The 24,754-nt window shown below is 44.7% G+C and overlaps 1 protein-coding gene across 2 annotated transcripts; it reads right to left on the bottom strand.

The window, feature by feature from the left end:
* Positions 1-874: 874 nt before the first annotated feature.
* On the bottom strand, positions 875-24,138 carry kank2 (KN motif and ankyrin repeat domains 2). Of its 2 annotated transcripts, none has more exons than XM_055893853.1 (13): positions 23,833-24,138; positions 15,479-15,584; positions 8,883-8,952; positions 6,985-8,430; positions 6,476-6,682; positions 6,228-6,342; positions 5,359-6,117; positions 5,116-5,203; positions 4,612-4,831; positions 4,205-4,347; positions 3,622-3,822; positions 3,204-3,302; positions 875-3,095 (listed from the first exon to the last, which is right to left on the bottom strand). In XM_055893853.1, exons 3-13 carry the CDS (start codon positions 8,920-8,922, stop codon positions 3,039-3,041), a joined length of 3,375 nt encoding a protein of 1,124 aa, XP_055749828.1. In that variant the 5' UTR covers positions 8,923-8,952; positions 15,479-15,584; positions 23,833-24,138; the 3' UTR covers positions 875-3,038. The 2 variants fall into 2 exon arrangements, with proteins under 2 accessions (XP_055749828.1, XP_055749836.1); XM_055893861.1 differs by having other exon boundaries at positions 8,883-8,947.
* Between the last annotated feature and the right edge of the window lie 616 nt (positions 24,139-24,754).

Genomic DNA, 24,754 nt, shown 5'->3' with positions numbered 1-24,754 from the left:
TGTCATTCTAACGCTATTTATGGAATTTACTCCCGTGTTTGTTGTCACAGTTCATATGTATTTTAGGACAATTTTCGTGCTTTTGGTTGGACAGAGAATTGGGTGCTTTTGACCCATCCGGCACAGCCAGAAGAGGACTGGCCACCCCTCATAGCCTGGTTCCTCTCTAGGTTTCTTCCTAGGTTTTGGCCTTTGCTTGCTGTTTGGGGTTTTAGGCTGGGTTTCTGTACAGCACTTTGATATATCAGCTGATGTAAGAAGGGCTATATAAATAAATAATTTGATTGCATTGGCATTGGCAGCAGGCTATTTGATTTTGAGAAGGGGTTTATAGGCAGCCTAAGCATTGCATTGCGCAGTGGAGTTGTTTTTTTTGCCAAAGTCTGCCCTTTTGATGGTTTTGTTTTTGTTGTTTTTGAGGGAAATTGGGGTAACAATAGTTTGGTCTCCAACACAAATACAGCTTACCAGCGTCCTCTGCTGGTCTGCTGCAGACATGACAGCGTGCGCGGCGCGCCCAAGAAATCTACGAATACACTAAATGCAACAGCGCGCTCTGTTGGTCAAATCATGCACAATTAGGCTACAGCTGGCTCGAGAAATGCTCCATTCAAACTCCTTGCCAAACGTTAGTTGCGTGCAAGGTCCTGTTCAATACCCACTGCAGAGTAGACTAATAGCCTACTTTTATTATTGTGATTATTAGTTTCACGGATTAGGCTAATAGGCTAATAGCCTATGTAAGGGCAGAGGAACATTGTCTTTGAATGTATTCTAATTGCAGTATCATCCACGTTGTAATGAAGATTCAAGAAAGCCTAATCAGAGAGACTGGTCCAGTATCTACTGTCACTAGAAACACACACAGAGACGATTTACGATGAAGACTGATTTATTAGTTTCTTCCAAAAACCCATAAAACCAAATGGGGAAAAATACAAACTGAGCATTTTACAGAAGGCAAAAAAAAACAACAAAAAATGTGCGAGTAGGTAAACCTATAGTTGTGAACAAGTAATACAAATATAAATGTATAAAAAAGAAAGTCAAACAAATATAAAACGTTATAAAATCCAATTGCGAAGGAAATCCTGTATTAAAGGTGGGGGGGAAAATGACTTAAAAAGACAAATCCAAATTGAGACACCAATGAGTATACAAAAGATTAAGAACACCTGCTCTTTCCCATGACAGACTGACCATGTGAATCCAGCTGAAAGCTATGATCCCTTATTGATATCCCCTGTTAAATCCACTTCAATCAGTGTAGATGAAGGGGAGGAGACATGTTAAAGAAGGATTTTTAAGCCTTGAGACAACTGAGACATGGATTGTGTATGTGTGCCATTCAGAGGGTGAGGCAACTCCACATTAGGAAGGTGTTCCTAATGTTTGGTATACTCAGTGTATTTTTGTATTCTGGACTTCAATCATTTTTAAATGATATTTTTATGTATCACTACTACTGTAGATTAATGTCATATATTATTATAATTTTGGTATACCTATATTACAATGCAAATTCTTCATTAGTTCCATAGTCCATTCTGTCACTTTCTAGTTACCAACCAATCCAAAAAGGGTGACCACTGAACAGGGATTTGAACCTTGCCTACCCCCTTACACACCCTAGTCAGCACCCAACCACCCCACGTCACTCCTTCCCTCAGTAAAACCACTCATAAAACCTTTATTCAAGAAAATAAACAATCTTTCATTTCAGAAATGTAGTACCTTTATTGGAGAGTTAGAGTAGCTACCATTTCTAGTTGCCTTCTCATGAACATTACAACTGTTATTGACCTCAACGATAATGCTGCTGTTACCTTTTGTTGGGAATTATCTGTCTGGTCAATACATATGATTATCTTTACACTCAAATTGATCACCACAACATACAGTGTAACAAAAGAGTTATGAGGGGAAGATATTTGGATAAAAATTCAGAAAAAATTGTTACCACAACTAAAATGTGGTTGGAAGTTAGCCAGTAAGACCATCATTTCAAACAACAGTGTCCTGATAAGGGTGCTGTAGGCCTCATCACAGCTAGCTGTCTGACATCTAAAGTAGCAATGCTGTGTGTAAAGTTTGTCATCTGTTAACAGTGTTGGAGATCCATACCGTTATCTATGTGAAATTTGGATTGAATAAAAAGACACTATCAAAAATACTTTAGGGTAAATAAAGGTTGTGTAGAAACCTCGATCTATTGTACTGAATTAAACTGGAGTCCTGTATCAGAATTGTTTTAGCACCAATCAGCTGACTGATACAATCGATAAAGGACACTTCAGAGAGATATGTGTATTTTAGAATGAAATGGGGGATTTTGTAGTTTTAGAATGATATGGGTGAATTAATAATTTTACAGTGATACGGGTGACTTTATGCATTTCAAAAATGATTGTGATGAGACACAACATAGTCCTACTGTGTCATTGCAACTGATCGATTATCAATGATATATAGAATTACATATATTGCTTGAACAGTAATAAGTAACAAATTCAACGGAAACAAAACATAAGCTACAATAATGAACTACGGTAAAGTTATACAATCTTGCTGATCTAGTGGCAATAAAAAACACAAATTGAATGTAAGTGGGATTATTGCTGAGTTGAGTTTGTGTGTTGAGCTGTTACAATGGCAATTGCTTATTCTGTCACGTGAATATTATCTGAGATTGATTTCAACCAACACTGTAACAAAAAAACGGACTCTTGTGCGTAAACAACTATATGTGAGTATAGCATCACAATGAATTCCTTTTTGTTTAACGAAAAGATGCGTTAGGATTGTGTCAAGTGCTGGGTTTCATGCTGACGTGCACATACAGTACATACAGAGAGAACAGATAGAGAGAAGAGGAAAAAGACCATTACAATCACTCTCTCACACACAAATACACACTCACACACACACATACACGAACACACACACATATACACAGATATCAACACTTGTGGTGGAATGGTTGAGGAGCTGGTTGAAGCGGTGCTGCTAAATTCCCCAAAAGGTATCTAACAGTGTGGTCACTTTGTTTCACCAGAGGGGGGAGAGGATCCCAAAAGAGGAGACTTTGGTGATACCTTGAGGGTAAAACAATATTGTAAATCATCACCTGATGTACCCACAAATGAGTGTGTGTTTGTTTTTGTTCAAATGTTAACGGAAATTCTCTGTTTGACAACACTTACAGGGGAAGGAGGCTTGGCGAAGTTGAGGTGAGCGTAGAGAAGCACAGCGATGTCATTCTGACTGGCCTCCAGGGCTATGGACAGGGCTGAACTGCCATCCTAGAGGAGAGAGAGATAATAACCATAGGTTGGTTGCCAAAGTGAGACAGGGTGAGAAAGACAAGACAAAGTAGGTCAGGCTGAGGGAAGGATGAGAGACAGGGTTGGGAGCTGGTGCACAGAGCTGCACCGCCGAAAGCAAAATAGAGAGACAGAGAGAAGAGAAAGTATGAAACAAACAGTCAAAGACACTGTATTGACATGGGAGACAGACTCACAGATGCTGTTAGACAGCGAGTAGGGAAAACGGGGTGGGAAAACAACTAAGTAAAATGCTATGTAAAATCCTAGAAGTTTGGGAGTAGGCTTGTTGACTCACGTTATCAGTGAGGGTGACATCACAGCCTGGCACAGACAGCAGCTGACGAACGATGTCGACGTGGCCGTGCTCGCAGGCACACATGAGCGCCGTGGAGCCGTCATCGTCGCGGATGTTGACCTGTGCCCCGCAGGAGAGCAGCGCCCGTACCATGTCCCCTCGCCCGTGACTCACTGCCAGCATCAACGCCGTCTGACCCGCCTAACAACATACAACAGTTACCCGTTAGGAAGGCCACGAGTTTTACCAGTCTCTTGACCGTGTGACCTTCTGACCTGGAAAAACTCCAGGCAGTAGTTATAAGAGCTGGCCTAACACTAACAGTCAGCTTTTCTTACACAAAATTACAAAACCATCGGAGGCAAGAAAGACATGTCCTGGCTTAACATAATCATTTGAGAATTTTAATTCCATCCGAACATAGATACAATGTGGAGCTATCAGCAACATACATGCAAAAGAGCCATCTAACTGAAGTAGCTGAAATAGCCATTTTGTCAGGGGCTTGGGAGGGATGTCATTGGTCTGCCTGAGCTTGGCTGTGTGCAGGGAGGCCTGCTGTCCAGCAGGGGGCATAGTGTACCTGGCTGGCTTTGGCGTTCACATCCCCTGTGCGCAGCAGCTGCAGGACGGTGTGAAGGTCACTGTCAGAGTGGAAGGCAGCCAGAGCTGTCAGCATGATGGCTGTGTACCCGGCCTTGTTCTGCTTGTCAGCGTTGCACAGGCCTGACAGGGAGAGAGCGACCAGGGCACGTTTATTATGGGAATATCCCTAAGCCATTCCACTAACAGTCATGCAGTACATAAAGGTTATACATACAGTCAATTGTATCTATGGCTCTGTGGCAGACCACAAGTCTGTGTTAGATATACACATTCATACAGTGCTGATCCATGTACTGTACAAACAAACCAAACACTTACTTGTCCACCATAAAAGTAAACCACTATTCTCTTGTCTGTAAACACACACATCCCCCAGTCACTCACCAGTGTCCAGCAGCAGCTTGACCACAGGGAAGTTGGAGTGGGAGACGGTGTAGTGGAGGGCCGTGTTGCCGTTGCCGTCGGCCATATTGACCACAAACTTCAGCAGCTGTGGGGAGACGGAGGAGAAGGTATCCATATAGGCCCTGACCACGGCAGTGTCAGCTGCCTTGTGACAGGACACACGAAGCCACTCCTGGAGCACCATGGTGTAGGCTGTCCTCTGAAGAGGGAAAACACAGAGACTGGTCTCAGAATAACAACCAGACAGGACTGGTCAAAGTAACTCACACTGTTTATGATACACAGATGAATGTAGGCCTAACAGCTTTAGCTTAATGGGATAACACAGTATTGTAAAGTGCAGGAGACCAGAGTTCAAATCCCCGTCAGTTACATGAACACAATCATGTAGAAAGTGACTATATGAAATGACAAGTCACAGATGAAGTCCTCTAAACTGGCATGGTGGGCAGAGTAAAAGAGGAAATGTGTAAAATAGCATACCGCTGCTTGCTGGCTGAAAGCATTTGGTTCACCCAGGGCTTTCTGCAGGGCATGGAGAGATGCCATCAGGCTCTCACTGAACTCCAGTCTGGCAGAGATGAAAGAAAGCACAGCAAATTCAAACACACACACACATACACACATACACACATACATACATACATAATATCATACTGCACTTGAGATCATTAATGGAATGACGAATCTACTGATTAGAGTTTTGAAATGGTTCTGCTGGTTTACCTGGTTTCTTGATTGGCTGCTCCAGCAGCACTTGGGGCGTTTCCAGGTGCTGGTGTCGAGGCTGATGATTGGACTCTCCTCTGCTGGGTGCTTTGTTCAGTAGCTGACGATTGGGTGGCCCAATGCTGAGGGGCGAGGTCAGTAGTTTGTGATTTGATGGCATCTAGCTGAACGGTGACATCAGTGGAACTTGATTCGGTGACACCCTGCTTTACTTCCGGGTTAGTGGCTTCTGGTTGGCATCTGGGTGGCTTGGGGGGTGCAGAACAGGTAGCAGCTGATTGGACGGTGCACTGCTCAGGTGTAGTGGGTTCAGTGCTAGTATTTATGGAGGTACACTCCTGAGGAATGGGGTCTAGGACCGATGATTGAACAATACTCCCCTGACGGACACAGTCATTGGCTGGAGACGGGTAGGTAGTCTCAGTGGGGGCAGAGTCAGAGGCACATTGTTGCACGGCAGTGTTCAAGGCTGGTGATAAGGTGGCTACATGCTGCAGTCCTATGCTTATGGTTGCTGATTGGCTGGTGCTCCGCTCAGAGGCAGGTTCGCAGGCTGGTGGTTGGACGGTAGTGGCTGGGAGCGGGGTGGCATGCTCTAGCCTTGTGGAGGAGACTGGGACTGCTGCTGCTTGCTGGTGCTGTCCCACTGCAGACTCTGGTGCTTCTGGGAGTTTCTCTGTGGTCTCATGATATTCACTGGCATCACTCTCCTCTGAACTCTCACTGCTACTGTCGTCTGAGGAGGTGGACTCATACCTGCAGGACAGAACTGATCTATCACACACGTCAACTCACCATCTCTGTAGTGTAACACGAATACACTGTTACACATAAGCAATGTCATGCACTATCAATAACACACGTACCCTCCATTGACTCCAGTGAACTGCAGGTTCTTCTTGCTGGATGGAGAGCCAGGTTCTCCTTCTGCCTTACGTTTCATAATGGACCTCAGGGCGGTCTGGGGAGAGGCTCCTGCAGCTGGAGAGAAGACCCAATATTGCCACAATGTTATGTTACGTCAGGGACAGTCAGCGGGAGGGTTAAGGTAAGGAGTCGTACGGTCCATTGCTACCTGGTGGGTCTTCTTGAGACTGGACGATGTTATAGCTACCTGGTGGGTCTTCTTGAGACTGGACGGTGTTTATGGCAGTGTGCTGGGTTGTCTCTCCTTCCTTCAGATGCAGCAAAGCCATCCGATTACCAATGGTGTCAATGGCGATGGCAGGATTATTGACAGGCACCGAGGTGGACAGCTCACTTCTTAGGACCTCTCGGACCTGTTTGGAGGAGATGGCGATGGGCAGCTCAACAGCTGCATCTAGACGAATGGGAAGGAAGAGGACAAAAGATGGAAGGGATCAACAATCAAAGAAAACACATGGTTTGTACAACTAGTTGTTAAAGAAAACATTTGTACATTTTACAGGAGCATATAGGGGTAAGGGCCTTGCTCAGGGGCACATCGACATCATCTTTCACCTAGTTGGCTCATGGATTTGAACCAGTGACCTTTAGGTTACTGGCCCAACGCTCTTAATCACTAGACTACCTGCCACCCCATTTAAACCTACTTCATTTAATTTGATATCACTTGTCACTTATCATTGAAGTCAGACCTACCCTCTGGGCCCAGGGCCTGTGCATGTCCTCTGTGGGTTCCCTCCAGGACTGTACCACTTGGAGGGAGGGAGGGGGAGCTGCACCCCTCTGCTCGGAGCAACGTGCCCACCCCTACCACAGTGGCTGGTTGCTCCAGCGTGTACACCTGGATTCCCACAGTCCTCTGCGCCCGGTGATGGGGCTGCTGGGTAAAGCTGACTACCGTTTGCAGGCTGCGTCCCTGCTGCTCCTGCCAGCTCAGACTGGTGGCCCTGACCGAGTGGTTTGCCTGGGGGGCCTGAGCCTGCCTCTCCCTCTGAGCTGCCTGCACCTGCTGCTGGGCAGCCTGCAGCTCCTGCATCGTCCTCTTCAGCTGGCCCTCCAGCTGGCCCACCTGGCTCTTCAGGGCCTCTGTCTCCGGCACCAGCCCCAGGTCCTGCTCCTGCACACCAATGCCCACATCCACCTGCTGGCTGCCCCTCGCCTCCTCTGGTCCCACCCCAATGGTACGCACTTCCCTCTGCCCAGCCGGCCGCGCTCCACCCACGATCACCGTGTCCTCAATCTCACAGCCTGAGTCTGCCTGCGGCCTGGAGCCCTCAGGACTGGTGGGGATGGTGGGGGACAGAGGCTCTGCTGCAACCCTGGTGGTGGCTCCAGCTCCAGAGCTCACCTCCTCCTCTGGGATGTCGATGTAGAGCTCCCCTCGGGGCCGGCCCACTCTGCCGAAGCCAAGGGTGTGTCCCAGAAACTTCTGGCTCTTCAGCTGGACGCTTAGCTGCCTCTTTTCCTCCTGCAGCACAGAGATCTTCACCTGGAGCACGGGGATGGTCTTCACCTGCTCCTCCAGCTCCCGGATCTTCCTGAGAGCCACCGCCATCTGCTCTCTCACATGCTGCAGGTGGGCCGGGGTGGGCGACACGGGCGTGGACAGGCCGGAGCTCATGGGGGTGAAGGAGCCCGTTCCTCCTCCATGGGTGCGGTTGTAGCTGTGGGCGCTGCTCAGGGAGGTGGTGGATCCGGCCATGCTGTTGTGCATGCTACCAAGTGTGCTGGAGAACCTCCTGGGACCCCCTTCTTTCTCTTCCTCCAACTTCCTGCGGGCGTCCAGCAGGGTCTTCTCCACCCGGGCCGTGCTGAAGCTGGGCCTCTGGGAGTGGGAGTTGTGTGGGTGGTAGCCCGGGGCGCAGTAGGAGAAGGATGATTGGCGGCTGTCCTGGCTGGTGTTGGAGCACAGGGACTCTGTGGAGGTCCACCAGGAGCCTGTGTAGCCGTACCCCCGGGGGAGAGACCCATAGCGGGACCGGCGCTGACCGGGCACCTTCTTGATGGTGTTTCCCTTCTCGATGTCGTTGACATACTTGAGGAAGTCTAGGTCCAGACGGTAGCCGTAGGGGGTCTCCACAGAGTAGGGCGCCTCCTGCTCCTTCCCGTGCAGGGAGGGGGGAGCGGACGGGGTAAGCTTCCCTGCAGGGAACAGGAAATAGAGTTAAAACAAGTGGAAATCTGCCATCTAATCTCGGACTCAGACTTCAGAAAATAGCATTATCTCTCGGGGGATACTGAGTGCTTGGGTATGCACTCTAATAGTAGCTACACAAATTAGATAGAAACAAAGTTTGATAAATAAAGTAGTCGTTTATAGCCAGACCTTGATTGGTTTAAGATATCTAAAGACTTTAGATCAACCTAAGTTATTTTGGATGTTAAACACTTTAGGCCAAGGCCGATTAGATTAAATCCTGGACTGAAAAGCATGCACAATGGAGAAACTCCATTGAAATTACTTGATGGTCTTAATCTGTGTCTGGGAAACAGTCTCTACATGAGAAATAGATGATACACTCACATGATAGTTTGTGGGAGATGATTCAGTATTATGATGTTAAGAAATAGAAAGAGTAGAGTTAGGACCATACCTCCTGGAAAGCTGGGGTCCATGTGCAGCACCTGAGCCATGATGTCACACGTTCACCCACAAAACCTCACCTGGGGGGAGAGAAAGACAGTCACACAAACCTATCAAACACTTCCACAACACAGTCAGAAGAACTACTCCTAATTGAGCAACCCACTGTAAGATATTTTCCAATACATTGTACACAAAGGGGGGTTACCATAGATACACCAGCAGGGGAAAGGCCAGTGAAAAAAAGGTGAAATCTAGAACCTTAAAGGGTTCTTCAGTTGCCCCCATAGGGAAACCCATTGAAGAACCATTTTTGGCTACAGGTAGAATCCTTTTCATTCCAGGCAGAACCCTTCCACAGAGGGTTCTACATGGAACCAAAAAGGGATATACCTGGAACCAAAAAGGATTCTACCTGGAACCAAAAAGGGTTCTCCTATGTGGACGGCCGAAGAACCCTTTTGGAACCCTTGTTTCTAAGAGTGTAGGGTCACAATGACAACCCTTGTAGTTGAAGAGTCTCTCTCACGAGGGCGGAGTAGTATAAGCTGGGTTAGTATTGGTCAATATACTGCTTCTTTGTTGGGATGGCCTGAGAGTTTAATTGGTCATACTGTAGGATGGTCATATGGTGGGTTGGCTATATCTAACATCTTGTGTATGTCCCTAAGAATCTCTCTGTGTGATATAATTAGCCTCAATTGGCCATTTCTCTGCTTTTCTGCATGCTTATGTTCTTTCTGCTCGATAGTACATCTTTCTGCTCGATAGTACATCTTTCTGCTCGATAGCACATCTTTCTGCTCGATAGCACATCTTTCTGCTCGATAGCACATCTTTCTGCTCGATAGCACATCTTTCTGCTCGATAGCACATCTTTCTGCTCGATAGCACATCTTTCTGCTCGATAGCACATCTTTCTGCTCGATAGCACATCTTTCTGCTCGATAGCACATCTTTCTGCTCGATAGCACATCTTTCTGCTCGATAGCACATCTTTCTGCTCGATAGCACATCTCTCTGCTCGATAGTACATCTCTCTGCTCGATAGCACATCTCTCTGCTCGATAGCACATCTCTCTGCTCGATAGTACACCTTTTGTTTGTTTCTGGTTCTAATATTCCGAGGAGGAGAAGAGTTAGAAGGGGAAAGTTTCCTGGCAGCTTATTCTAGGAGAGAGGTTGGAGGCCAGTTACAACCTTATTAGGAATCGTTTGTGAACACTAACAGAGGTTCTCGATTTAGGGTTTACAGACACTCGCCCTTTCTTTCTTTCTCTCCCACTCTTTTTCCATTTATTTTCCCCTCTCTGTCTCTCTCTCTCCCTCCCTCCTTTTTCATTCTTTCTCTCCCCCTCTACTCGTCAGCTGACGATAAAGAGATTTCAGCTGACCACTGTCTCCCCTCATCCCCCTTCCCCCTCCGCTTGCTCCAATACACTCAACCCAGGATAGTACATTCACCACATTAAACACAATCAAGACAATGACCAAATGCACACTGGGATCGACACTGGGAAAACCAATGCATATTTCATGTTGTTGTGTATGTTCTTTCTATTCGCCTAGTAGATGTCTTGCTATTGGTGTACTAACATTTCTGTTTGGAAGTTAATAGTGATGGCAGAGCTATTTTTCTGACACCCTTTGCAGTTTCTGTTTGCTTGTGGCAAGAGGAAAGTGACATGCTGCCAGCGATGACATACTGCCCACAATGAGGGGTCTCTGATTCCGTGTGTCTCCCCAGCCACTAAATATTAACTTTCTAGGTCATTCTTTTGTGGGAACTGGGGATGAACTTTTTCAGCATTACATCTCTTGCATTACACTGGAGCTCACCAGCTGAATCTGTAAAACAGATATCAACAGTTTGGACCCGAGTTGATTTTGTTCTCAGGGCATACTTAGTTCCTGCCCAGTTTTCTGTTCTGTTCCATCAGCAAGAAATTAGTCTCTGCTCATTTCAATTTCTGCCTCTCCCCTCGCTCGTCTTCTCCCTCCCTCTAATCTCATGACTCTCGTCAGCGCCTGTTTATGCTCTTGCCCGTTTCAGGGAAAGTAGGGCACTTGGAAACATTGACTAAATTGACTTGGTATTTTTGAAGCCTGAATTTCTCTGTATATTGTAGCTCTCCCTATCTCTGTCTTTCTCACACTGTTATGGCCACACACACAGACATGCACGCCCATGCAAACACACACACACACACACACACACACACACAGATACGCACACGCTCATGTGCCCACACGAACCCCCCCCCCACACACACACAAAGAATGCAAAAAAAATTGATATGATCAAAAAAACGTTGATAAGATCAAATGTGACCTCTGCAAAATGATGGAAGGACATGTAGTGTTAGTATCAAAGTAGTTGCAACAAATCAAATGCCTTCGGAGATTTATTGTTTCATGTGTATTTCCTGGTATGAGTACAGTATTAATGCTTATGTGAGCGTATCTGAAATATGGAATGTGAGTGTCAGATGTCTCTGTGTGTGTGTGTGTGTGTGTGTGTGTGTGTGTGTGTGTGTGTGTGTGTGTGTGTGTGTGTGTGTGTGTGTGTGTCTGAGAAAGAACAGGAAGGGTGTGTGTGTGTGTGTCATTGAGAGAGTACAGGAAGGTGGAGGTCTGGTTGACAGGGGCACAGTTGATGAGATATAATTAGAGTGTTCAGTTCAGCTAACACAGCGTGACAAACATCCCAGCCCTCAGCAATGACGAGGGCCAAAACTCTCCTCTCTACACGCTCCTTCTCTCTCTCCTTCTCATACTAACTCTCAATTTAGTTTAATATTCCTTTCTTTTCCTACTGACATCAAGTGAACACGTACTCTGTTACGGGCCGCTTTCTTCTCTCTCTCCTCAATTTAATGCTTTGCCTGGTGCTCCAATTCCTCCCCTCCCCCAAACCTTCCGCATCTGCCTCTACACCAGTGCCTTGTTGGGTGTTTGAGTGTTTGTGTGTGTGTGTGCACATATGCGTGTGTGTGTGTGTGAGCATCCGTGCATGTGTTTGTACGTGCGTGTCAACCCTTAAGTGTGTGTCTGCCGTGTCTGTGTGCTCCATCATGTATGTGGGTAACCTTACTCCCTCTCTCTCTTGGCTGTAAACAGTGTTCCATTGAGATGACAGTGAACAGAGTCCAGTGTAACCCCCTGCTCCTCCTCAGCAACACCAGCACAGACAGCTAACCATTCTTCAGTGATACACTCCCAGACCCAGACTTTAAACCTCCTCCTCTCCTCCTCCTCCAGCCATTCTCTACCCTCCTCCAGGAGGAATGAGTTGCCCCAGACTGATGCCCCCCTCCCCACATTCCAGACCAGCGGAAGTTAACATTGCCCGCCTCCCCTCCTCCCCACATTCCAGACCAGCGGAAGTTAACATTGCCCGCCTCCCCTCCTCCCCACATTCCAGACCAGCGGAAGTTAACATTGCCCGCCTCCAGGGTCCCCCACTCTGACTATTATGATTAGAAATCACGGGGAGAAAAACTCAGATTCTTCAAGCACAAAAATAGGATGTCTCTGAGACTGCTGATGTCCTGTTGGATGCCAGTGTGGCTATGTGATTGCTGCTTTGCTAATTTTAAATCATTGTGACTTGTTGCTTCACTGATACACCGAAGCCGTTTCAGAATGTGCTAATACACCGCTACATTGTTATTACACAGTCCCTCAATAAAAGCTACAGATGTCCCTCACCTGTATCAAAACATACATACCACATTTCTTACCACACATACACAATGCACATATCTTTGTGATCAGAGGAGGGAGACCATCATGGTTAGTAGGTAAGATACAGTAGGTTTAGTTCTGGAAGAAAACTCTCAGGGCTAGAACTTCAGTCAGGTCCAGAATTGTTTGCACCCTTGATAAAGATGAGCAAAAAAAACTATAAAATAAATAATACAAATACTGAGATACTGTATGAAGATGTTTTTTGGGAAAAATGATATTTTATACAATTGCTCAGAGAAAGAGAGGGGTCAAAATGATTGTCACCCCTGTTTTCAATTGCTTTCAATACCTCACCATGCAAGGATAATGGCACTGAGTATTTTTCTAAAGTGTTTTATGAGTTCAGAGAACACATTGGGAGGGATCTTAGACCATTCTTCCATAACACATTTTTACAGATCCTTCATCTGCTGTTATGGACTGCCCTCTTCAATTCAAACCACAGGTTTTCAATGGGGTTCAAGTCCAGAGACTGAGATGGCCATTGCAAAATGTTGATTTTGTGGTCAATTAACTATTTCTTTGTGGCTTCTGGTGTGTGCTTGAGATTATTGTTTTGCTGGAAGATCAACTTTGCAACCAAGTTTCAGCCTCCTGGATAAAGTTATTTTGAATCTCAGTGCTGAGTTTGATACTATTGATCATAACATCCTAGTTGCCCAGCTGGATAGGTGGGGGGAATCTCTGGCGTTGCCCTCGACTGGTTCAGGTCATATCCATGTGGTAGATGCTTCTCAGTGAGCATGGGTGCTTCAGTATCATCCCTAGCACCTATTCACTATGGTTTCCCTCAGGGGTCAATTCTGGGCCCCATCCTTTTCCCCCTGTACATGCTTCCCCTTGGTGACATCATCCGCAATAATAACATTCAGTTTCACTGCTATGTAGATGACACAAAGCTTTATTTACCAATCAGACCCAGTGACCAAGCTTGCGTAGCTACCCTTCACAAGTGTCTTTCTGACATCAAATGTTTGATGTCTGACAATTTTCTCCAGCAATGACAAGAAATCAGAGAGGCTGTTTTATTTGGTCCCCACCTTGCTAGAACCCAGATTGTAAATAACCTTGGTAATTTGTCGACCAATGTAAAGCCTACGGCCAGAAGCCTTGGTGTCTTCTTTGACCCTGACCTAAACCTCGAGCTGCATGTAAAGAAAGTTGTCCAGTCCTGCCTTTATCACCTAAGAAATACAGCTGAAGTCAAGTCTTTTATTTCAATCACTGATCTGGAGAAAGTTATACATGATTTAATTTCCTCACACCTAGATTACAGTAACTCTTTGTATAAATATCTGAGTCAGAAATCACTCCATCGTCTACAGTTAGTTCAAAATGCTGCAGCTCGGATTTTAACAGGCACTAGAAAATGTAACCATACGACACCTATTTTAGCTAACAGTCACTTTCAGAATAGATGTATTAATCACGTTTAAAGGAAAGACTCACCCATTTTGAATGTTATATTGTTTTTGGGTATCTCTGAGCGATGTTCTATCGATTCCTGCGGCCATTTCATGTTTTCATGTGTATTTGATCTCTTGCCGTTCACACAGGCAGAAAGACAGCTGACATGACATGGCATTGTGACCAGCACTCTCACTACACTGTAAGTTAAGAGGAAAATGACTTTTAGATTGCGAAAACGTCAAACATACATGTCAGTTTTCAATACTGGGTGGCTAACTAGCTAACAAGGATTTTTCCTTTAAGACTAGACTTGGTTTTGCCCAATCCTACATCTCAGATCTTTTATCTCCCTACGAGCCAGGACGCGGCCTGAGATCCTCTGGCAGGGCACTGTTGGCCATTCCAAAGTCTAGAGTAGATCAGACTTGCAGATTCGGTGTCTCTTTTTAAATGACTGCTAAAGACACACTTTTATAAAGATGTAGGATTGTAATGTCAGATTTCAGTTAGCTATATTTTGTCAACAGTTGCCAAAGAGCTCTATTTTCATGTCATTCAAAAGACATAAACACCTGTAGTTCGCTAAACAGCATTGGCACTTGGATTGGAACCAGTGCTATGTTCAGATGACATAAAAATAGAGCTCTTTGGCAACGCATTCCAGTGCTGGGTTTTACATCTAAAGAAAGATGCATATGAAGAAAAGAACCCCATAACTACTGTCAAATATGGTGGTGGATCTTTGATGTTATGAGGCTATTTTGCTTCCACTGGTCCTGGGGCTCTTGTTAAGGTCAACGGCATTATGAATTTTACCCAGTACCAGGACTTGTGGTTTGAATTGAAGAGGGCGCAGACGAAGAATATCAAAGATCTGGAAGGATTATGTGTGGAGGAATGGTCTAAGATCCCTCCTAATGTGTTCTCCAAATATATATATATATTTTTAACGGCTCAGTGTCATTATCTTCGCACGGTGAGGTATTGAAAGTTATTGAAAACAGGGGTGCCAAACATTTTGAAAGCTATCTTTTTGAGAAGAATTGCTTTACTTGTTAAACAAAATCGCTTTCTCTGAGCAATTGTATTAGTAATAATATAATTTCCCAATTTCTTTGAGCATTCAATATGTCTCAGTATTTGTATTATTTATTTTATAGTCTGTTTTGCTAATCTTTATCAAGGGTGCCAATAATTTTGGACCTGACTGTACGTCCAACACATTGTCTCTATTCACCGTCTTACCTCCTTTTTATTGCCACGGCAAGGGATGAAGCCGGGCTTATAGCAAAGTAAGAAATACCTTGAATCCCACTATACCCAGAGAAAATCATGGAATTTTCCACCCATGTTTTAAATAGCTGCCTTTTATGTGATTGCTATTCTACACAGGTTTGGGAATGGTTTATGAATTAGGAAAAGAGGGATTTAGTTTCTGCTCCATACCAGCTGCTCAGAGTGCTGCAGAGTTGGTCTCTCCTCCCCAATCTCCTCACTCTGGCTTCTCTTCTGTCCTCTTTTTCTTCCCTCCCTTCTTTCTCACGGTCAGCACCTGAGCACAGCATGGAGGAAAATAATGGAAAGATATTAACATTTATATTAAGAAATCATAACATCCATTTCATAATCCTACTGAGATAGAGATCAGAAAACAGAAAAGACCAGAAAGACCCACAAAATAAACTTGGGATAAATGCAACCAAGTTCCAAATGAAGCACATCATTGAGGTACCAGGTGAATCTTTAACCAGCCATCAAATCTCAAAACGTCCATGACAACTCTAACAGGTCCATCCCAGCCTCTCCAGAGGGCTACAAAACAGGCCTCTCTTACAAAACAGGGATTACCCAATGTTTAGGCAGGTTACCAAGAACTGGTTAAGATTAAAACACCCAGGTCTAGAGTAGAAACCCAACCTCAGAAACACATTCCACTGCCTCAGAGTGACAGCCCCTCACATGGAAAACATCCTTTCCATCTCACTACAACATGCCAGTCATACTCAGGAGTAGATGGACCTAATTTCAGAGCAACAACAGACCTCCATGCAGCTCGTGCCTTTAGAAAGCTTCTCATCCGTCTGAGTCTGAACCACAACAACACAGACTGCTGTATGGCTAATCAACCAAGGCTGGCTGGGAACCTCCCTGTCATGACATTGAGCAATGTTTTCATGCACTTCTTGACTCACACTCTTGAACCCGGTGCCATGTAACACACCCCTCTGGTTTCACAGGAACACCCCAGTATCTTGCCAAGGCATCTCCACGACATGACCTATACTTACGCGTGATTTGCAAGGAATACAGCCAATATTCCCTATCTGCAAATCCATGTGATTTCAGATTCACAAATATGTGCAAGTTCCAGGAGATAAGCTGCATGATAATGGAGGTTCTTCCTTGTTCTCATACCTTGGCTTTCACTGCAACGTCTGGGACTTAACTAGTACATTTTATTGTGGAGTTGTGGCCAAATGACGTCAGCGGTTTCCATTTACAGAATGTCACATTATGAACTTTTATCTTACTCAGTCCATTGTTGAATACTTTTGTCATGGGACAGAGGGAGGGAAGGAGAGAGTGAGAGAAACAGAGCCTTATAGAGGAACGACAGCCAAATCACAATGAGCCATTCATTCAGCCTCTAGTTCCACAGCTGGTTCTAATATAGAGCTAGGAGGGGCAAAGAGAGAGAGCGCGAGAGAGAGAGAGCACGAGAGAGAGAGAAGCAGAGAGAGAGAGAGCAAGAGACACACACACACGATCAACCCATATTTACATACATAAATAAAAGAATGAGAGGGAGGGAGAGAGATGGCGAGAGAGACACATAGATAGATAGACAGAGAGAGAGAGATAAAAGAGAGAGAGAGAGAGAGAGACTGTTACAGCAAAGAAAATGAGCCTCAAAACAAACGTAATGGTGTCTGAGGCCCTGTTGTGGATCCAGACACTGTCAGAGAGCGGAAATACGAACAGGCCCAGTGATGACAAGAAACCAATGTCTGGGAGGTCTGTGTACATGTCTTAGACTCCTACTCTTATCAGTCATCACAAATCAATACAAATGTGATTCTATCATCCTAGAAGGCGTCAGTAAATATCACAATAGAGTATAATAACAGCGGAATAACTAGTCTATACAGTCTTTTAAATGTCATAACTAAACTAAAACTACATACACAGTATATACCAACATACACAGTATATACCAACATACACAGTATACACCAATGTGTATGTAGTGCCCAGTGTTATGAGGTAGGCTATGCAAACTTTTGTACATTCTTGTTTTTGTGAAAGAGTCAAACAGTTCTGAAGAGATAGGTTAACACACACTCTCACGTCTGCACCGGCTACCCTTTCATCACAGCTGAAAACACACACACACACACACACACAGGCACAGACACGCGCACACACACACAAACGAACATACGCACACACTCCAGGATCCTTTGAACCTATGGGACTCCCATAAATCCACAAAAACAGCTGAATCATTTCAGTACATTGTTCCAGGTATAAGCTCTGAAGAAACAAATATGGAGGGCATACTGTAACTCTGTTCTTATCTTCCATCTAAACGTACTGGGAAATTGTAGTACTGAGTATCAAATCCACCATGACAGTAGTAACCTTTCAACAGCAGCAGTGAGATGATGACATGTATACAGTACACCCACTCAAAAGATTTCACCATGCAGAGGCACTCAACACCACAACCCCTCAACACTAGACCCCAGACGGGAAGAGTGTACATCATGGGTCACCCTTTCTCACTGTTCATTATAAAGGCTAGATATCATTGTTGTGCCATTAAAATAGCTTATTGTGGGATTGCCTGAAGTCGGATGAAGAAAGGGTTACAGGAAAAGGAGCTCCATCTCTGTATTCCCTCAGGACCCAGAAACAACCCAGTCACTTCCTCCAAGCCCAGGAGAAAAAGTAACAAGGAGAGGGAGAGGGAAAATGAGACGGAGAGGGAGAAAGAATGAGGGAGTAAAGTAAAGAGAGAGCAGGAGAGTGGAGGTACAGTATGTGAGTGAAAGACGGAGAAAAGAAAGAGGGGTGGGGGTGTGGGTGAACAACAAGAGGGGCGAGACTGGAGTGGGGGAGAGAAAGAAAATAGGGAGGGAGAAGAGAATAACTTTTAAAATGGAAAGTTCTGGAATGAGAACACCATGACTGTTCTAAGATTTCGAATCCACCAGTATGAGTCATTGAAACTCCCAGCGGCCACACCATAATGTTGTGTCCTCTGCTCTTGCCAAAACAGGGGAGACATCACAGGGATTCAAGAGGGTTAAGAGGAGCTCTTGACCAAGGGTGAGTTACGTTTCAAACGATCTTTCTTCATCATCTGATCTTGATACGCCTGTAAGATTACCATCATATTTTGAACATTCCACTACTGGTTTAAGGATAAAAAGAGACTCACAATAGAAACCCAGCACAAAGAGACAGCACTTCTAGTTCCTAAATGAAGCTGAATGTTATTTTCTCAGCACCCAGGCTACTTATGATTGACCTGTCCAATGAGTATAATACTACGGGGGGACTGAAACAATACATGGTAAAATTGGAACTATTACGAAAACTCTTTTGGAAACCAACAAATACATACATCATGCTGGTGTTACATTATTCGCTGGAGGAAAAACCTTCATTGCTCTTTCTGCATCTGCTGGGGAGTGCTGCATGTGACCCTAACTCTCATCCTAACAGATGGCTTAATTTAGCCAACTGGTCATGAATTAATAACCAATGACCAATGAATTGCTGTCTCTACTCAGAAGTGGCAAAGATGGTAGCTATTTATCATCATGTGGTTACTTTACAAGTAAACCCCTCTTTCTAGAACAAATGTCATGCATCATTCACATGAAAAACAAGACTTTCACATGTGCATGAGGAGGACAGATGCTCTCATATGACCAGGGTATAACAAATTACTCTGAGGGCGATGTGCTTCTGAATAACTAATAGAGGATTTGAACTAGGAACAGTGAAGTCAAATCAAATTTTTCAAATCAAATTTTATTTGTCAAATGCTTGGTAAACAACAGGTGTTGATGAACAGTGAAATGCCATCTTACGGGCCTTTCGGGCCTTACAGGCCTTACGGGCCTTTCCCAACAATGCCGAGAGAAAATAGAGAAATAATAGAAAAGTAATAACACATAATAATAAATGTAATAATAAATACACAATGAGTAATGATAACTTGACCATAATATACACACACAGGGTGCCAGTACTGAGTCATTGTGCAGGGGTACGAGGTCATTGAGCTAGTACATATAACTAGGAATAAAGTGACTAGGCAACAGGATAGATAATAAACAGTAGCAGCAGCGTATGTTATGAGTAAAACAAAGTTAATGCGAAAAAGGTTGAATGCATATAGTCTAAGTAGCTATTTGATGAACTATTTAAGTAAGTATTTAGAAGTCTTATGGCTTGGAGGTAGAATCTGTTCAGGGTCCTATTGTTTCTCTGCTGTAGCAGAGAAAACAGTCTATGACTTGTGTGGCTGGAGTCTTTGACAATTTTTAGGGCCTTCCTCTGACACCGCCTGGTATAGTGGTTCTGGATGGCAGGGAGCTCGGCCCCAGTGATGTACTGGGCCGTCTGCACTACGGCTCAGCTTAGCGATCGGATGCCAAGCAGTTGCCATACCAAGCTGTGTTGCAGCCAGTCAAAATGCTCTCAATGGTGCAGCTGTAGAACTTTTTGAAGATCTTTTCAGCCTCCTGAGGGGGAAGAGGTGTTGTCGTGCTCTCTTCATGACTGTGTTGATGTTTTTGAACCATGATAGATCCTTAGTGATGTGGATACTGAGGAACTTGAAGCTCTTGACCCGCTCCACTACAGCCCCGTCAATGTGAATGGGGGCGTGCTCGGCCCTCTGTTTCCTGTAGTCTACGATCAGCTCCTTTGTCTTGCTGACTTTGAGGGAGAGGTTGTCCTGGCTCCACACTGCCAGGTCTCTGACCTCCTTCCTATAGGCAGTCTCGTCGTCGTCGGTGATCAGGCCTACCACCGTCGTGTAGTCAGTAAACTTATTGATGGTGTTGGAGTCGTGCGTGGCCACACAGTCGTGGGTGAACAGGGAGTGCAGGAGGGGACTAAGCACACACCCCTGAAGGGCCCCTGTGTTGAGGGTCAGCGTGGCAGATGTGTTGTTGCCTGTCCTTACCATCTGGGGGCAGCCCTTCCAGGATCCAGTTGCAGAGGGAGGTTTTAAGTCACGGGGTCCTTAGCTTAGTGATGAGCTTGGAGGGTATTATGGTGTTTTGAATGCAGAGCTGTAGTCAATGAACAGCATTCTCTTATCCAGGTGGGAGAGGGCAGTGTGGAGTACAATAAAGATTGTGTCATCTGTGGATCTGTTGGGGCGGTATGTGAATTGGAGTGGGTCCAGGGTGTCTGGGATGATGGTGTTGATGTGAGCCATGACCAGCCTTTCAAAGCATTTCTTGGCTACAGATGTGAGTGTTACTGGGCAATAGTCATTTAGACAGGTTACCTTGGCATTCTTGGGCACAGGGACTATGTTGGGCTGCTTGAAACATGTAGGTATTACAAACTGGGTCAGGGAGAGGTTGAAAATGTCAGTGAAGCCTTAACCCAGGCAAGCTATGTAGCCTATGCCCTGTTACTGCAAGCAAATAAGACGACTGTTTTTAACATTAAGGAGTAGGGTCTGGAGAGAAAGACGGCATGCTGCAGAAATAGTCTGGCCCATACAGCCAGGGAGTGGCCTTACTGCTTGACCTGGCCTCAGCCCTGCCTGCCTGCTCACATTACGTCTGGAACAGGAGAAGAATAAACATCAGCATCACAGCTGCCATTGGTCATTGTGTTGACCCCTCCGAAAGGAAACTGCCTGGCTAAGGGTGGGGCCTAGAGACAGGAATTGCAACAGAAACAAAAGAAGAAAAACCGTATGCATTAGAGAGAGAGTTGGAAGGAAGGAATGGGAGAGACAGCGAGTGAGAGACTTAGTGAGAGAAAGAGAGAATTCCTGTGCAGAGGGGGAGGCAGAGGGATATGGGTTGATGGAGGCCAGAGAGGCAGTGTTCTGGAAGGATTTTGGGGAAGGTTCAGGGGAGACAGAGACGAAGACCAGAGCAGAGCTGTTAGTCTGGTCAGGCAGGGGAAACCTGGTCAGACTCACAGCAGTTTTGGGGTTAAAACCTCAGGTCAGTGGAGCCAGTCAGTGGTGGTCACATGCAGCACAGTGGGGTAACGGAAGGAAGTAGTCAAGCACTGAAGCCCTGACGATGTGTCTAAGTGATCCGTTCACCGGAATCCTCATTGATTGTTTCCTGACTAACTCAATGAGTGAAGTAAATTAGATAACAACAAGCGGGACTTGAACCACACCTATAGACGTGGCAGGTATACACAAACACACAACAAGGCATTGGGAGGTTGTTGCGAGTCAGTGAATAGAACAATCCATCTTCCCTTTCTAACAATTCATGTATTAAGAAGGATTGCTCCAGAGATTAGTCCAGCAGATAATGATGTCATGCTTCCTTGGACTCTACATGCATGATCAAAGAATATGTTGACTGAAAACATTAAAGGATTTGTCTCTGGCTGTAGGTCTGGATAAATAAGTAGGGGTATTAACCCTCAACGGCCAAATCCCCCAATCTGGCCCCATTCTAATATCCGAGCTATGTCATCATTCCCTGCTATAGCTAAATACATATGCACCTCTCCAAAGCAATGAGTGATCAGCAGTCATAAGCGAGGCACTATAGCCTACAGGCTTCACCAAAACAGGTATTAATACTGATGGAGAATTTAGTGATAAGTTACTCTCTTATTCATGTAAAAAATATTGATATTCTATCAATAAAAAGGTGCACAAACTGTGATCCATTTTCCCACCAAAACAATAAACTTATGTTTGGGTGAAATTTGCGTAAAACTATACATTATGTCCAAATGTGTATTTGAGCTGTAGCCTATTACACCTTCTATGGCAGTAGCGTAAGGCTCAAGTATAACATGCCTTTCTGTCCAGAAGTAGAAGGATTTCTGCTCACTGAATCAATAACAATTATTCATTGACTGATGTGATAGGACTGGTTTCCAGACTCCACAAGAGGACATGAACTGTAAAGTGGCAGAGTGAAATATAACTTGACGGGCTACCCGCATTAACTCACAGAGCGTCTGTAATTATATTCCACTACCTGATTCAAGATGATAGGCAACTCTAAATGAATTGCTCATGTGTGTAACCATGCTTTCAGCTGAACAGAGGGGTGTCAGCAAGGGAACAGTCTGGCCCGCTGTGACCTGTCCGCAAATTCTAATAAATCCAGACAATCACAGACATGAAGCTTCATGCAGGTTAATGGCGTAATTCCATTAGTCTAGCTAAATCATTTAAATGCCCAGCGTGTGGTCCACCGCTACAAATGGGCTTTATAACCTTGCATTCCTCCATTTGGTATTCCACTACAGCGCCCCTCGTTCCAAACGTTGTAATCGGGAATGTGGTCCTGGTCGGTGAGACAGTTAGGCTACGCATTCCATCCCCGCTGCTGCTGGCACGAGCATGGGATAACGCCAACTGGGCACCTTACATTCTAGGACACCTATGGAGACCTGTGTCGGTCACCTATAAAGTAGTCCTAGTCTGTGTGAAAGCAGACTGCTATCAAGTGATCAATGATTGATCAAAGGACCCCATACAATTATATGGACCTATCTAGACTGCAACCTATTCCCACAAAATTACACTTGAGTTGTAGCAATCTTCCACAAAGTTTAACAGTTTAATAATGACCAATAGACAAACCGTGAAAATCATTAGTAGGCTATTAGGCCTACAGGCGTTAAATGTTCTTCCAGATACTGCTTCTTCTAGAGAGGAAAACCCGATAGAATGAATTCAATTTTTTGTTGAGGCATCACTCCCTTAGGCCCTATACCTTTTGAGGCAGACATCCGTTCACTGAACTGACCACCAGTCACGGACGGGCGGTTAAACCAGACCAAAATTAAGGGCAGAGCGGCAATGAGAAAGTGATGAACATCTGGAAGTAGGCTAATGAAAAGTGGAAGAATGGAAGGACCCACCCTCTCCCTGGAGTAACGGCAATCACGGGCTTTTCTTTTAATAAGGGAATAATCTTAAAGTATTCAGCAATTCAACTTCAAAACTAACTTTGATTGAAGAAAGAACCTGATCGAAAAACGTTTTAGTTGAAGTTCCTAATTTTTTAAAGTTTAGCCAAGAGTGAGGGTGGCAAGTTTCCAAAATGTTCCAGAACGCAAATATTAACTAAAGATCTTCTCTTCAATTTTAACAATAACCTCAGTGAAAATGTGAGACCGCTCTCTCAGCTGTCAATAAAATTCAGCCAACATGAATGACCTATTAACACAAAAGGTCTCAGCGATAACACACGCGCCAGTACCCAATGCATTGTGTGCGCTCCCTCGAGGAGCGCATTATCGCCAATGATGCTCAGCCAAATAGCCTACTATGCACGAGAACAAAACCACTCATTAGGCCATTAATACTTATAGTAATATTTAGGGTAAAGTGTACACCAATTCATACAAACATAACGCAGTTAAATAGGTAGAGAATGGGCAATAAGAGACCCGTTACTTCTAGAAGTAAGACACAAACCGGGGAACGGATAGGACAAAAGAAATCTTACGCAAGACACCATTTTGGACTTATTAATTGAGCAAATGTTAACATACAGTCTGCTGGGAATTAAGAATGTATGATCTTATCAAAAGGCTGTTGTACTTACCTATCCTTATAAATCCGTTCAGACGTCTTGGGCCAGGAGCGCTCACTGACATGGAGACAAAAACACCGCAGCCAAGCGGTCAGAACCCCCTCCCTCCGCTCTTAAAGGGCCAGGAGCGCCTTAGACCAGAACCGTACCTTAGGCTAAAAGCCTCATTCCACTCAGACATCTCCGCATATTCATTCAAAATTGTAAAATGTAAGAGTTGTAATTAGAGAGTCGTCGTATTAATGGCTTAGTGTGACTTAAAGAAATATAGCCCAATGCAAGGGTGACCTAAAGTCCGTCAGCATTGCTCTCTCTTTCCATTATTTGTATGGTCCGCGTAACATGACGTCATACTATAGTCTCTCCTGGAATCTAACCGTGTCTTACAGAAGACTAAATAGTCGATTGAGGGACGTAAATGTGGTTACTGTTTTACAGAGAATGGATACACCACAGCTATATCACTGATTGAATAATGCCTAAAACGGGTGGATGTGTTTTTATTGACGTGGTACTGTATAGCGTGTTACATATCAATAACACACACTACATCCATACGATTGGCGTTTACTTTTGCAGACAAACATTACGGCTACAATGTCAGGCACACGGGCACAGGAAATTAATTGCACGATGAAAAATAACAGAAAGGGGCGCATAGTCCGGCTTGAGCCGACATCAGGTTCAAATAGAGATCTGAGGGGTCTGCTCTGCATTGTCTGGCCAATAATTAGGTTGGTTCATGTCTGCAAAGACGCGTCCCGACAGCCAGATGACTAAACCCGTTCAGTTACTCCAGGATAACCCATCCACAGCCTATTCATTATCCATTCGAAATGGAATGTTTACATCTCTTCTCAAATTTTTAAATAAAGCAATAATTTGCCATATGTCGATACACATAAAAATCAGATATCCATCTGCATTATTAACA

Source organism: Salvelinus fontinalis, chromosome 2, assembly GCF_029448725.1.
Source record: "Salvelinus fontinalis isolate EN_2023a chromosome 2, ASM2944872v1, whole genome shotgun sequence".
In the NCBI taxonomy this organism is placed as follows: domain Eukaryota; kingdom Metazoa; phylum Chordata; class Actinopteri; order Salmoniformes; family Salmonidae; genus Salvelinus; species Salvelinus fontinalis.
The sequence above is the reverse complement of the archived record's forward strand: the minus strand, read 5'-3'. Positions and strand labels throughout refer to the sequence as shown.

What these genes read in the sequence shown, in the direction of transcription:
- kank2 (XM_055893853.1), bottom strand. Translation starts at nt 8,922, where the DNA reads ATGGCTCAGGTGCTGCACATGGACCCCAGCTTTCCAGGAG. An exon ending in GCAGCCAATCAAGAAACCAG is followed by an intron (nt 5,204 to 5,358) that starts GTAAACCAGCAG and finishes CATCTCTGCCAG; the next exon opens with ACTGGAGTTCAGTGAGAGCC. An exon ending in TCGCCAAGCCTCCTTCCCCT is followed by an intron (nt 3,096 to 3,203) that starts GTAAGTGTTGTC and finishes TTTACCCTCAAG; the next exon opens with GTATCACCAAAGTCTCCTCT.